The sequence below is a fragment of the Podarcis erhardii genome (genome assembly GCF_964252035.2).
Source record: "Podarcis erhardii genome assembly, chromosome: 1".
Classification (NCBI taxonomy): Eukaryota; Metazoa; Chordata; class Lepidosauria; order Squamata; family Lacertidae; genus Podarcis; species Podarcis erhardii.
The window spans coordinates 76531726-76545937 of NC_138497.1; the positions used below are offsets into that span (position 1 = coordinate 76531726).

The 14212-nt window shown below is 41.9% G+C and overlaps 1 protein-coding gene across 16 annotated transcripts in view; it reads right to left on the bottom strand.

Moving 5' to 3' along the window:
- Nucleotides 1-688: 688 nt before the first annotated feature.
- The window catches only part of BRSK2 (BR serine/threonine kinase 2), a 410538-nt gene continuing 397014 nt past the window's right edge, over nt 689-14212 (bottom strand). For 6 of the 16 annotated variants that reach the window (XM_081840500.1, XM_081840488.1, XM_081840497.1 and 3 more), the window contains one exon: nt 689-3806. In XM_081840500.1, the coding sequence (XP_081696626.1) occupies nt 3631-3806 (176 nt within the window). In that variant the 3' untranslated portion in view covers nt 689-3630. Of the gene's footprint in view, nt 3855-14212 lie in introns of all 16 variants that reach the window. The other 10 variants (XM_081840494.1, XM_081840496.1, XM_081840490.1 and 7 more) reach the window with 5 other exon arrangements.

Here is a 14212-nt window from a genome sequence, read left to right on the forward strand (position 1 = left end):
GGGAGATGGCTTGCTGCCAATATGCACTGCAGCAGCAGCAGCAGCTGTTGCATATTACATTCCCTGAGCAATTCCCTTTCCCACCACTCCCAGTGTAGCAATGGAGGTAATATGAAAAGACCCTTAGCAAGTTCTGCAACTGTAATGTGATTTAAATTCCTCCTGGCTTTGTTATTTGTATGCTAGGTGTACATGCCAGCAAATCAGATGTTGGTCCAGCTGCTAACCTGCCCTTCCTCAAGGCTCTAGGTAGCCTGTCTGTGAACACTTAAGCCTGCCTGTCCTTAAAAATGAATAAATAATGCAAAGCAGCACATCTCCCTTCCTTTAAAAAAAATAAAAATAAAAGAAACACATAGCAAAAATGCACTGGGGATAAGGGCCAGGAAGGAGAAGAATTAATCAACTACCAACTACCTACAGCTGCCCTCTAGCAGCAAATTGCAGTATGTACTGCTTTTGTGGTCCCCCCCCCCCACTCCACCCTGAGCCAGCCAGACACTTCAGTTTGAAAGGTATGCTTTAATTTGATGAGGTGAGGCTAGTCAACTCTGCCTCCAGATCTACTAAGGGCTCCCGCCTTTAATGTGGCCTTTAGTAAGCCATCGGCTTGGTACTTACCTGAACTGTATCTTGCTTGAAAGTGCTCCTCCAGTCACAGACGTAAACAAGACACACTGACAGCCAGTATCTTTACTGAATGAATTTATTGTTTTTTTGAACTAAAGTTGCTCACAGTTATTTAACAAGGGATACATCAGAAGGTTCTTCTTTGTCCATTTTGACTGTTAAATAATGTCAGTTTGTGTGTCCACATGTGCGTGTGTGTTTGTGTCTTCAAAGTACAAAATAGGAAGGATAACAAGAGGTATTGCTTTCATTTATTCTTATGTCTTGTGTAAATAATCCCCTTCCTGCTTGTACTGTATGGGTTTTGCTGTATTACTATTATTATTATTAGTAGTAGTAGCATTTATTATTCTGTATTGAAATCCCAGCCTTTTGTAGAGGTACAATGTAACAGAAGCATCAAAATCTATACACAAGGGGAGATAAAAGAGGGGAAAGGGGGCTGAGGGTGGTGGAAGGGAAGCCTGGGGGGGAGGGAAGCAGAAGGTGGAGGCAGAAAAGACAACAAAAGCAAAAGAGACTAATTTACATCAATATCATGCAATTAAAACTGCCCCCCGAACCTCCCCTCCCTCCGTCTCCAACCATCACCCTTCCTGTGTCCGACATGCACACAGCAATACAAGATAAAATTTCCAGATTAGAAAACAAAGCAAAACAAAGGAACACCTTCCCACTTTTGTGTGTCTCTTAAAAAAAAAAAGGGGGATTTTCCCCTTCAAACCTATGTACAAGAAAAATGAGTCCAAGAAAGTGGGGAGGGTGGGGAGAATCCATAAACAACAAAGACAAATGAAATAAAAAAAACAAACAAAAAAAGGGAAGGGAAATAAGAGGGAGAAATCTAACATTATCTTTAAAAAACCTTGCAATACAACATACACTCATAAAAACTCAACAAACAACAATTGAAGGTAATAAGAGAATTGAACACTAATACTAAAATCTACATTTAAAAGAGAGATTTTCAAGGAGATTTACTCCTGCTGTTTTTTTTCATCTTCTTTTTTGTCTTTTGACACATATGATCATGGTTTTGGAAACCTTTGCATGTGGGCCAGATTGAGTTACACTTGGTGATAGTTGGAGAGAGAAAAAAGACAGAAGCCAAACAAAAAATGGAATATTGGTGAGAGGATGAAGTTAAGTGGTCTTGTCATCATTCTTTTCCCCTCTCCCCAAAAATAAATAGGAATCAGTGTTACCTCTACACAGTAATGAAAGCAGAAGATTTATCTAACAGCTTAATTTTTTAAATATATATTTATATATATGCATTATAAATAATAACCAAGACCTAATAATAACTTAAACACACACAAGGAAGTTCCAGCCCACCCACCCACTTTTGAAAAAAAAAAAATTATAAAAATATCTTGCAATACTTTTAGAAGTTTACAGTAGCTTTGTGGTTTTGTTTTTGTTTTTTAGCTCGCCCATAGTGCTATCTCCTCCATATCTTGCTCCGATGAACTACCAGTGGTTGTACACACACGCGCACCCACACAGGAAGGGGAAGTTTGTTTGTTTTTAACTCTCATTTCATGTTCTTCCTTTGCATTAAAATTAAAAAAAAGAACAACAAACGCACGCAACCCAAATGAATAAATAATTAAATAAATTAAATAACAAATAAATAAACGAAACCAGCAAATAAATAATACTGATATATCAATGCAGCACTAACGACACAATAGTTGCATCCAGATGCACGAGGCAGGAGAGAATTCAGCCGGCGGAAGGAAGTCCCAGTGCAGAGGGAAGGAAGGAAGGAACTGAGAGAGAGGGCAGGTTGAGGAGAGAGGCAGCAGCAGCGACGACAGTGGTGGTGTAGGTGGCAAGAGTGCATGGCAGCAGCAGAGATTGTCCTCCAACAGGTGGATTCTTGTCCCTCCTCCTCGCTGCCGGAAGCTGCGTTCCCCCCTAAGTTTCAGTGTTCTTATTTGATTTGACTTCCGTCTTGTAGTTTTCCCCTAAGTTTGTGTTCTGCCCCTCCAGCAGGCTGGGAGGGGGGAAAATTGGGAGATTATAAAAACAAAAACACAATTGGAGGGGGCGGGTTGAGGGAGTTGGGTGGTGTGGGAAAAGGATCTGGGGTGGTGAAATTTGAGGACAACTTTCCTGTGGTAAAGCTCCTTAACAAAACATCGCCTGAATATGTCGTGATACCGCCCTCCCGCAGTCTGGATTTGCCAATGGGGAAGTGTGCTGTCAAGGGCAACGATGTCACTCCAGTGACTCCGACTGTGCAATTTTTATAACTGAGCAGTTCTCCAGCGCAGAGCACCGAAAAGAAAAAGTGTGTGTGGTAGGGCGAGGGGAAAAGAGGAGACCCATTTCCTGCAGTGGGAGAGGGGAGGCTGGGAGTCCCCAAACAGAACCAGTCCGTGGACAGTCTTACATCAGTGGCCTTCCGTGAACAAGTGTTCGCAGAGCACAGAAGGTGAAGCTGTTGGCTGACATGTTAACTTTTCGGGATAATTCCTGGTAGCAGAGTGGAAACAAGCGGTGGTGTCAGAAACACAGAGAAAACAGAACAAGGACAAAAGAGGGCAGGGCAGTAAATCAGAAGGCGACTGGGGTGGGGGTAGTAAGTAAAAGAAAAGAGCTCGGAGAAGATAAACAAACCAAAAAACAACAACCCAAGATTTGCCAAACTGGGTTTGTCATCTGTGCTACCTTTTCTTTCTTTTCTCATTGCTTTTGTGTTTTGTTTCAGAGAGATATATTATATCATATAAATATATATATGTGTGTGTTTGTGTTTTATATATATAATATATATATATGTACACAGTCATTCCTTCATACAAAAGTTGTCTATAGACAGTTTTGTACTGTTGTAGCAATATATATACACATCCATCTGTTTTAGAGGCTAGCTTGCTAAAGAATACTCAGTCATTTCCGTTTGCGTCTCTCCATGTGTGTGTGTGTTTTGTTATTTAGACTGTTTCTTTTTCCTTTTCCTCTTTTTTATTATTTAAAAATTGCATTTATTTAAGGTTGGTCTTGTAGGCCGAGTGATGAGGCCATCTTTGCCTTCTCTTTGCCAGCGGGGTACTTAGTGTCTCCTCTAGACCCATAGTCATTAGCATCGGAATCGCTCCGCTTGCTGTTTGCGCTATGCTTGGTTGGCGTGCCGGGGGGATGGCTCACCTGCCCGTTCTTCTCGTCTGAAAAAAGTTGTTTAATTACGTCAAAGAAGTTACTCAATGGGCTGCCTGGGTATACAAAACAGAGGAGACAAAAAGAAAACAAAGAAAGCAAGAGAAAGAGAAAAGAGAGAGAGAGAGAGAGAAGAGAGAGAAAAAAGAGAACAAACAAACAAATGAACAATGGGGTTTTAAACGAGAAGAACGTGATGAGCGGTCCAGAGCCACGTGCATGGGTGTATGTGGAGGATGAAGACAATGAGCAGAAGAGGAAGAGCATCAGGATGGGAGCACTGAACTGCCTACGCATATGGAAAGCCTGGGGTCAAGAATGCCACACCTGGTGGTTGGAATCTTGCACTGTATAGCAAAAAGCAGAACTTTTGCCTAGAAGGGCAACTGGCATGCCTGGAGAATGCCATGATGCTGGATAATACTGGGCCTACATGAAACTCCTCTGAAAAAATGTCCTGAGTGAAGGAATTCAAGAGTAATGCAAAACCACCGAAACTCTGATCCTAAGCATGCTCTCTGGGAAGTCAGTTCTATTGCTTCCAATGGCGTTTTCTTCTAAGCACTTGTGATCAAGTATGTAATCTAAATTATGCCTCGAAGCTTCAGTGATATCTCATTTGCCTGATCCGTAGCCACACATGTACTCTTATGATCACACACAGAGCTTCTGCATACACAAGCTGCTCCCTTAACTTCAAGGAGAAGAGGAGATTTGCTTGCACAAAGGAATTAATCTGCAAATCTACTTTCTCCATTGAATTGAATGGGGGAACCTTTGCGGGCAGTAGAACTGTGTGTGAGCCCAGGAGTTCCAGCACTTGTAAAAATACAACTCAGGATCTGTATCTATGATTCTACTCTTCTCCATCATTCAGTTTCTGTGTGATCTATTCCAAACTTTAGGAATACTCACTAAACTTCTTATGTCTATTTCTATCATCCGTTGCACACCAATTATGCTATTTACATTAAGTACTTTAGCCTGTACGAATTTTAGCAGCAAAGGAGCATCCCCACCCCCAAAAAGCATGTGAACACTGCCATCAACCAGTGTCAAATGTGCACAGGTAGCATCCCAATCTACAAAGTGTTCACATACCCCTGAACTATGTTTGCTGCTGTTTCCCTAAGGCAGGATTCCATACTGTAGCAGTAATGCCTAAATCCAGCAATCATATGCAACAGACAATTCATGTTTAACATTTCCACAGCAGCTTCATATGCCCCTGTCAATCCCCCCCCCCCCGTGCACTCTTCCCACATTATTACTGAACTTAGGGACCAATCCAAACTTTGGCAGCCAACTGCTGGGCTTTGCTGAGTGGTGAGGCCACTGGCACTTCTGCAGCCCTGCCACACATGGCAGCCAGGGTAGGTGAGAGTGAGGACCAGCACAATTGCGGTGCCAGCCTGGAGCTTATGCCTTGATCAGGACTGGATTGAGCCCAATGCCATTGTGCAACAGCAGTGGGACTGGTTCGGCAGGCAGTGAACCATGGGTCAACTCAGCCTCTCCCTGCTTCTCAAATGCTTGATTTGGGTGCATTTCTTTCTGGCTGCTGCCAAGGGGAATTCTGCTTGCAACATTCCTGCACATTTGGATGGTAGAAATGGAAGATACACAGCAGAGCTGTAATGCTTCAGTCACCCTAGTGGTGGCAGCAGACCTCAGTGGAGGGACAATCCAACACACTGCCCAGGCAACAGGGGTCTGCATTGTTCTGCCTGATGTTGCTTATTGTGGTGTGAGATCTGGCCCTAGGAGCCTATGAAACTTATTTAAAATAATAACTAAGATGCATCTTAGCCATCTCATGTGGCATCCAAAAGAGAGTTACTGCCTCTCTTGAAAATAAGATGAATTCTAGGAAACTACCTAAGATGCATAAGGCTAAATCCGACACAGTGTTAAGTGCATTTAAGCCCACTGATTCCAATGGGTTTATGGGTGCTTAACTCTGTGCTGAATTGTGACAAGAGCGTATAACAACAGTTGCTAGTTACTAGAAACCACTGATGAGTCCATGGGGAATGTAGATGCTGGAAGACTGACAAATCGGGAAACTTCTTCTATTTTGTTTTAGTGAACAAAACGAAGAACTAGATATTGCCTTAGAGAACACTGGATGCAATTGGACAAGTTTTCTGGGACTGATAATTTAAATAAATAAGTATGTCAGTACCCTGCAGAAAACAGAGAAATGAAAATGTTTTACCAAGGCTTGGGATTAATCTGAACAAGGGACCATTTCAACTCAGTCCAATTTTTCTTCCAGGGTACGTCCTGGAAAAGTTAACACCATTTACACCACATCCTGGTGAAGTATCTTGGTGGATTTGGTTACAATTAATCCACAGTGAAATCCTTGTTAAAATCTTGCTTCTAGCAATCTTCATGTGATGTGTGAACAGACATACCAAGGATCACTGTATGTGTGCTAGTCATGCATAGCAGCACAATCTGATACATGTCTACTCATGAGTAAACCCCACTAAGTTCAATGGTGCTCATTCCTAAGAAAGTGGTTGTAGGATTGCAGCTTAAGCAACCCAAACTGTGATGTTGAAGTGGCAGCCATGGCACTTAAGATCAAGTCCATTCTGGCTCAAATAGAGTCATCCTGTGTGTGTGTGTGTGTGTGTGTGTGTGTGTGTGTGTGTGTCTCTCTCTGTGTGTAACCATTGTTTATTTGCATATATTGATTATTTTAAATATCAGTAGATACAAAAATGGCCACCAATTGCACTGAAGTGACCAGACTAGTAGGCAATTCTCTCTCCACTTGCCCTATCCAGCTGGCAACTTGAGCAGAACAACACCAACCGCACTACCAGAAGGACCAAGTTGCAAGGAAAGTGTAACTTAGATACTCTTCACTTCTCATAAGACAGCCTTTCACACTTTTTGCTTTCACAGAAAACAGTCCCTTTCCTTAGGGACTTGCTAGCAAAGTATCAACATTAGTTTTCAATAGCAAAGACTTGGAAATTTCAGTTTTTAGCAGGCATTTATGTGCAGATCTTCCCCTGGTTTGTGAAAAAGCCACACATCCATTTGCTCTCCTGCATTCCATCTACAACAACAAGGCTTACACTGGCCATAATCCTTCACAAACCTAGTTAAGCACACACAAGACCATTGATTTCAGTGGTCTTCCGTTCACTTAACTTGGTGCTGCAGTCACAGAAATTAAGACATGGTTTGTGACTATATAGGCTATATAGGACTGATATAAAAAAGTACAGGGAAAAAGTAGAAACCAGAGCATCCTCCAGAGGTGCCAATGATTAAGAACAACTGAGACACAACTGCCCCACTGTTTCTCCCATGATGCTGGAGCAAAAGGAATAATGGAGAGATAAGATTTCCAGAATTTTGAAGGGAATCAAAAGTTTTATCTCCCTCAGATTTCAAGACATAACGATCCAAACCCTGAAATCTTGCACATACGCAAAATGATATGTGTACGACACTTTGCTATATGCTTTGGTCCTCATGCTCACATGTAAACAGGCTTCTGTGTGTGATTGTGTTGTTATTTTGTAAATTCCGCCTCCTCTAACTTTTTTAAAATAGCAAATTTAGTCTTGCATATTATGCAACAGCTTCTTGTGTACACTTTGTCAAAATTTCCAGCTAGAATTACACACACACACACAATAGATGTGTGTGTTAATTACTAATTTATAGCAGAAACAAGTTTAAAGACACACATCCCTCTGCACTGATTCTCTGCAAAGTGTCTGTAAGGAATGAATATGGCAGAGTCTTGCTGCATAACGAAACAGCAAAAGAAGGCAGACAGAGGTTGTTGTATGCTTTTAAAAAAACAAAAACCCAGCAAAACCCCCCTCACTACTTTCTGGAGATAACTGCATATGTACTACTCAGCCTAACTTTGCATTTTTCTGAAAAGGTCCTGTTCCATGCAGCTGCTAGAGACAGCCACTGGAAGAATGGCGTAACTTCAGAAATAAGTATGAAAATGGTAACAACAATGGTAAAGTTGTGGTTGTACTTCTGCTGTGCATGAAAATGGTCGTACTGGAGTAGTTTGTGAGATAAAATGACATTTCCTTGATCTTTCAAAAATTATTATTCCAAATAAGTACAACATCTGACATACTGCACTGGATGGACTTAATATTAAATATTTTATCAGGAATATTTACTATTCAAATTATTCCAGAGGGTTTTTTTTTTGGGGGGGGGGATATTGCTTTCACAGTTGCCTTACATACATCTCCTGCATTCTCCTAATTTGCCCTACAAATCTGTGACCCTCCAGATGATGTTGGGACTACAATTCCCATGACCCATGACCATTTGTTTTTATTTTGCAAACTGCCTGGAGAATTTAACTGATGAGTGGCCATATACATTTAAATAAGAATACATGATAGTAATAACGAGGAGCCATGCTGCCTGGGGATGATGGGAGCTGGGAACTCAACAATAACAATAACTAGAGAGAGAAAGGTCCCCAAGCCCTCATCTACAGACGTCACTAATCTCTGCTCAGCCTACATTACCAAGGTAGCAGTTTACATCACTTGACAACACGCTAATTCAGCTGCCTGACAGAAGCCCATTTCCTGCTAGCAATTCCCCTAGAACTTGTACATGTCTAGGGAGAAGACCATGCTGCTAGATTCTTCATAATTTCTCTCTCTCCCAAATAGGTGGAGAGGTATTGATTATGCTTGGCTACATTTTTGTGACGTCAGTGCCATCTCCAAATAGATTTCAGCTTCTAGAATTACAATCTAATCAGTAAAGTTATACTCAAAGGAAATTATCTAGGTTTCTGAACTCTCAGAACGTAGCTGTATTATAAATCACCATCATCTCCACCCCCCATCATATCTTTATGGTGGTGATACACATCTATACAGAAACTTTGGGTCGCAAGGTAGAAAATAGACCTACATTGGCCAGAATACTAATTCCCATTACAAATGTCTCTCTTCTTCCATAGTCTTCTGCCTTACCAGTAATCAGACATTAGCACAAGAAGCTCAAGAGTCTTGTGAAATAACATGAGAGAGATTTAAAGCTCATGTACGAACATGATCCTAGAAGAGAAAGAAGAGGAATGCAAGTTTCACCCTTAGATGCCCCTCTGTGGTTAAGTTGGATTCTCACGTGGCTTTGGACCCCATGCCTTCACACGCTAAATGGAACCAGTAAACAAAAAGTGTGAAATAAAGCGCAAAAAAAGAGCTACTAGTGCTGCTGAGAAGGGTAAAAGAACGTGCATGTGTTTTTGAACTATGAGCTGATCAATTTATTCAGGAAGATCAGAGGCAAAAGGAAGTGCAGAAAAAGCAGGCAGAAGAAAGGCAGAAGGAGAATGGATACTGAGCTGTTTTCACAGAGGAATATAGAAGACAACCAGGAACCAAGAATATCAGTACTATTTATGTAAAAATGCAAAGCACTTGGCAAAATTCTTAAAGGAGATTTATAATTTTAATATTATGTATTTTAATCTTAATACAGGGTCTATACTTGTCTAATTCCCCTTTGCATTTTCAAACACTCTCAATCATCTGGGTTGCCCTTCTTTAAAATACAAAGAAGGCTGACCTTTGCCGCTACTATATTAATCAGAATTTTTAGATGGAATATCAATGGGGTCTACGAGAAATCTTTGTGAAAGTATTCCCGGGAGCTGAAAGCAGGAGAACCTGGGATTGATGTATTCAGCACTTTCATTTGTTTTTACCATGGCACCCATGTTGGGAATGAAATAAATGTCCTGTTAGTGGCGGGGCAGGGGGGAGGGGGTAGAGGGAATCAAACTGCTGGCCCTTGGACAATTTTGTCTGCTGATTTGCAAACAACCAGGGCCAGGTAATCACAAAATTGAAGGTTCCCATTCATCCTTTCCTTTAATGCATCAGTAGATGGGCTTTAATGAATAGCAAATTGTGTAAAAAAGGGGGGGTTATTGCATGTATCCTTGAAGTTCTGTGGTGAAAGATAACTCATGTTAAGTGTCAACAGTGCTTTTTTCTGGGGGAACACAGGGGTACACATACCCCTAAACATTTTGTGAATCTAAGTTTGGCCTCATTGAGGGGGCAGCATTTCAATATGAGTAGGAAAATGAGAGTACCCCTAAATATATTTTTTTAGAAAAAAAGCACTGAGTGTCAACCACTGTGAAACTGTCATGTTGGTCACCACAACTAGGTTTTGTAGTGCTGTTCAGTGCAGTGCAGTGGAAAAACTCAGTTTATAGGTATTTAGACTCATGTGACAAATTAGTCGTGTGTCAGCAGACTATGAGTGTAAGTCAATAAAGTTTTACTCAGAGGAGACTCAATGAAACGAACATGACTAAGTTACGTCCATTCATTTCAATGGGTCCACTCTGGGTAAAACTCAGCTGGCTACCACTCTGTGCATGTGTTTTCCTTCTTCTACATTATAAGATCTTTGAAGCAACGCTTGTTTTCTGTTATGCACACAGAATACTTGTCCGCAAGAGTATACTGTGGCTATGCTGGGGCTGGAACACATTAACAGAATGTGTTTGAATCCCTTTGCTTGAGAAGTTGTAGCCTAGAAACCTAGCTTGGATTACTGGAAAGTCATTGAAATATCAGAATATGTTCAGAGAGGAATGCACCCTCTTGAACAAGCTAGTCTGATAACACTAACCAACCTTCTGAATAGAAATGCATAAGGATAAGTAGTTCCAAAGAGCAGAGGATAAAAAGAATCATAGCTACAAGGATCAGTTTATGAGAAAACGGAAGTGATGGATGTTGCCTGAGTATCAGATAAGGAGGCAAATACTTGAATACAAAGGAAATGCCAAAGTCCCAAGGAAGCAGATTAATACCAGCCAATTCATGAATGTAGCAGAGATGCTACTTAAGGCCACAAGGAAAGCACTGCAACCGAATGTAGTCCAAAACAGAAGTTTCAAAGTATGAAAGAAGACAGTATCCAGATGGAGAGTGTAATAGACACTAGTTCTAAATATATTCACCATTTGTTAGGAAGCTATTGTGGCACAGCAAGATCAATGTTGCAGGCAACTTTGCCGAAGAAGCCAACATATTTTCTTTTGCTTCGGTCAAGTAAGAGAAATGATGTGCTTGCCTTCCTTTTGATGCCATATACATGGATATATCAAGAGAAAAGATGGTGATGTTATTCAAATTTTGTTTGGAAGTTGATGATGTTAGAAACTTGAAGGGGAAGGGTCATGGCTCAGTGGCAGTACAACTGCTTTGCATTCAGAAGGCTGCACATTCAATCTTCAAGGAGATTCCTGTTTGAAACCCTGGAGGCCTGCTGCCAATCAGCATAGACAATACTGAGCTGATAGACCAATGGCCTGACTCAGTATAGGGCAGTTTCCTTTCAGAGGCTCCACCTTACCCTCAAAAAAGCAAGTGGAAACCCCTCCTTAACTTTAGCTAAACCCTTAAGGTCATATCTCCCTTTAACAGACCAACACGTTTTTTTTTAAAAAAATCACTTGTCCTTGAGGTATTTGGACATAAATAAGATCACAGCAAGCAAATAGTCTATGCTTTTCTCATGAGAAAAGTTTTGCTCACTCTCTGGTTTTGTTCACTGTAAATGCCTGCTCTTAGAGAACATGCCATATTTCACTGAAAAGATGATTGGGGAGGGAGGTGTTGTCAATTTCAAAACAAAACAACCATCCCACAACAGCCCAATTTTTACTTCTGGTATTATTCCTATATCCATAAATTTTCCAGAAACCTCAGTGTATCTCTGTTACCACTCTTTCAGCTCTTCCCTTAAGGCCCCTTATCAGTATTCATTAGTAAGGAATTATAAGCACAAAGAAATGATGCCAAAGTCTGATACACTGTTGGGAGAGCTCAACTCTGACCAGGGCCAATGGGCCTCCTTTATGATGCCTCTTGTGGTGGCCACTGCCTCCATTTCTGGTTTCCCCACCTCACAAATGATGATACAGAGTTAGAAAAGGTATTGAAAAGGGTACATAAAATAATGGCAAGATAGGGACACCTTCCCTAAGAAGAACGGCTAAAGCATTTTGAGTATTCAAACTTAAAATGTCTAGGACAGGAGAGGGAACTTTTTTTGACTCCATGGGCCAGTTCCTTATCAGGGTCAGTCTTGTGGGTCAAATGTCACAGGCGGATGGGATCATCCACCTGTCAATTTTGTGATAATAACATGATTGAGAGAGTGGGCAGCCACACTCACCTGTTAAAATCCCTTGCTGGAGAGCTGTTCAAATGCAGGGCAGGGGAGGTGCTTTGGAAAGCAGTTTGGCAGTTTAGCCCCTGCTCAGCATGCACCTCTCAGGGAAAGGGATAAAGAAGCCCTTTCCCAAGGAACAGCCTTCTTTAAGGGGTCTTTCCCCCCTCCTCTTGGGAGGCATGACTTCTTTGTGCGGTGATCCAGAAAAATACTGGGTCTGTTTGATTCAGCTGCAACCACCTCTTTCCAAGGGAAATGCACACGCAGAGAAAGCAAGCAGACTAGGCATTTTTCTGCTGTGTTCTTTGGCTGTGTGTGCCTGTTCTGAAGAGTGAGCAGGCGCACTTGACCAAACTAAGCATGATTTGTCCACTGCATGTCAGCTGTTAAGTGGGGGTTAAATCCTACAGTGCAGAATTGTGCCAAATGACACTAGGCAATGGTAGATGTTCTTACATCCAGTGGCTAAACTAGAAACAGAAATCTACAAGTGAATGGCACCGTTTTCTAATTTCAGACACCCTTTCCTCAATATGCTATAGGCTCAACAGTACAGGAATTGCAGAAAGGCCCTGTGACATGTGTCAGGGAGCCATTACAAAGCACACCCTCTTGAGCACCTGGGAGCATCAGACCTCCTTCACATTTTGTTTCCCACAACCAACATGGGTGGTGAACACCAGCACACCCAGGCTGCTGTGCAAAGTGTGAACTGACTTTTAGCAAATTTGCAAGTCATTTCTGAGGGAATATATTTTAAGGAATTCTACAAAGGTTTCATTTGTGTAAGTTGGATCCAGCTGCTAAGTATCTGAAAATCTGACCCAAGGCATTCACTGTGACATTGAAACCAGTAACACCAAGGAAAATGTCAGGATTTAAAAACAAAACAAAACTCCTCATTGGTAGCCATTCTACACTGTAGTGCAATTGTAACAAACCCCCTTTCTGTCCATCGCAATGAGTTGCTTAAAACAGTAAATTTAGGCCAGCACTGCGTTTCCAATAGTGATCAATTCCTAATGCACTATAAAAGGCACTCATCTCAGTTTACTGGCTGAGGGAGCCGGCGTACAGCTTCTGGGTCATGTGGCCAGCATGACTAAGGCGCTTCTGGCGAACCAGAGCAGCGCACGGAAACGTCGTTTACCTTCCCACCAGAGCGGTACCTATTTATCTACGAAGCATTAATAAATCACTTTGTTCTCTGTTGTTCACTCCAGCAATTTAAGGTCAAGGAATACAGTGAGCGTGTCTTGTCCTGAACTTCTTAGGCAATTAATTTAGCTTTTGAAAAGACCACTACTCTTGTCTTGTTTACATAGTCACTTGAAGCAACGCCTAATTGGCAGACGTGGTCACATTTGCTTACAGCATCAAGGAGTAATTCAAAGTCTACATAAAACTGAAAGAAAGACTATCCAGGAACTATTGGGAATCTTGGGGTGTGCTTCCATTGTTCCTTTGCAAGTGCAGCCTGTATCGAGTCCAGTTTAAATTTTGCAACGGTGTCATATGTCATCAGGTGATTGACAGCTGCATAGCTCTGCCCATCTGACAAATGTGGTTGGTGCACTGGTCATAACTAGATCGCGCCTGCCACCTGAAAATGGATCCTCACAACTGCTGAAGTCAATTGGTGATTGCTCTGGGTTGGTGCACCATGTGAACACCTTGCTTGTGCCAGCTGCTGATTTCTTCCACAAATGGGTGCTCTAGGTTGTTCCCTTTGAGCAGAAGCTGCAGTTCTGTACACTAGCACGGCAGCAGCAGCAGCAGCAGTAGCAGCAAGGGTCACTGTCTCCTGGCCTTGCTCCTGTGCCTCTAACAGGAGCCTGCCAGTGTCATGCAGAAATTTAGCAGCTGAAATATTTGCTGGCATGGAGGTAAGTGTTGTGGAAAGCTTTGCCTTCTTTATTTCTGCTGTAAAAGAAACAGGAGCAGGGCTAGGGAGTGGCAGGGCGATGAGTGGCAACCCCAGTAGCAGAGTTGGGTAGTGCTGTGTAAAACTGTGGCTTCTGTTGGGATGAGTGAATCAGAGAGCCACATGCCCTTGTCTTCATTCTGACTGATCAGCTTGAATTATTATGGGGTTTTAGTGCTGCATTTCTGCATGATGGTGGAGCGTTCCACTTGGTGATTACTTACACAAATTCTGAATGTTACCCTTTGCTAAATAGATGACTGCTTC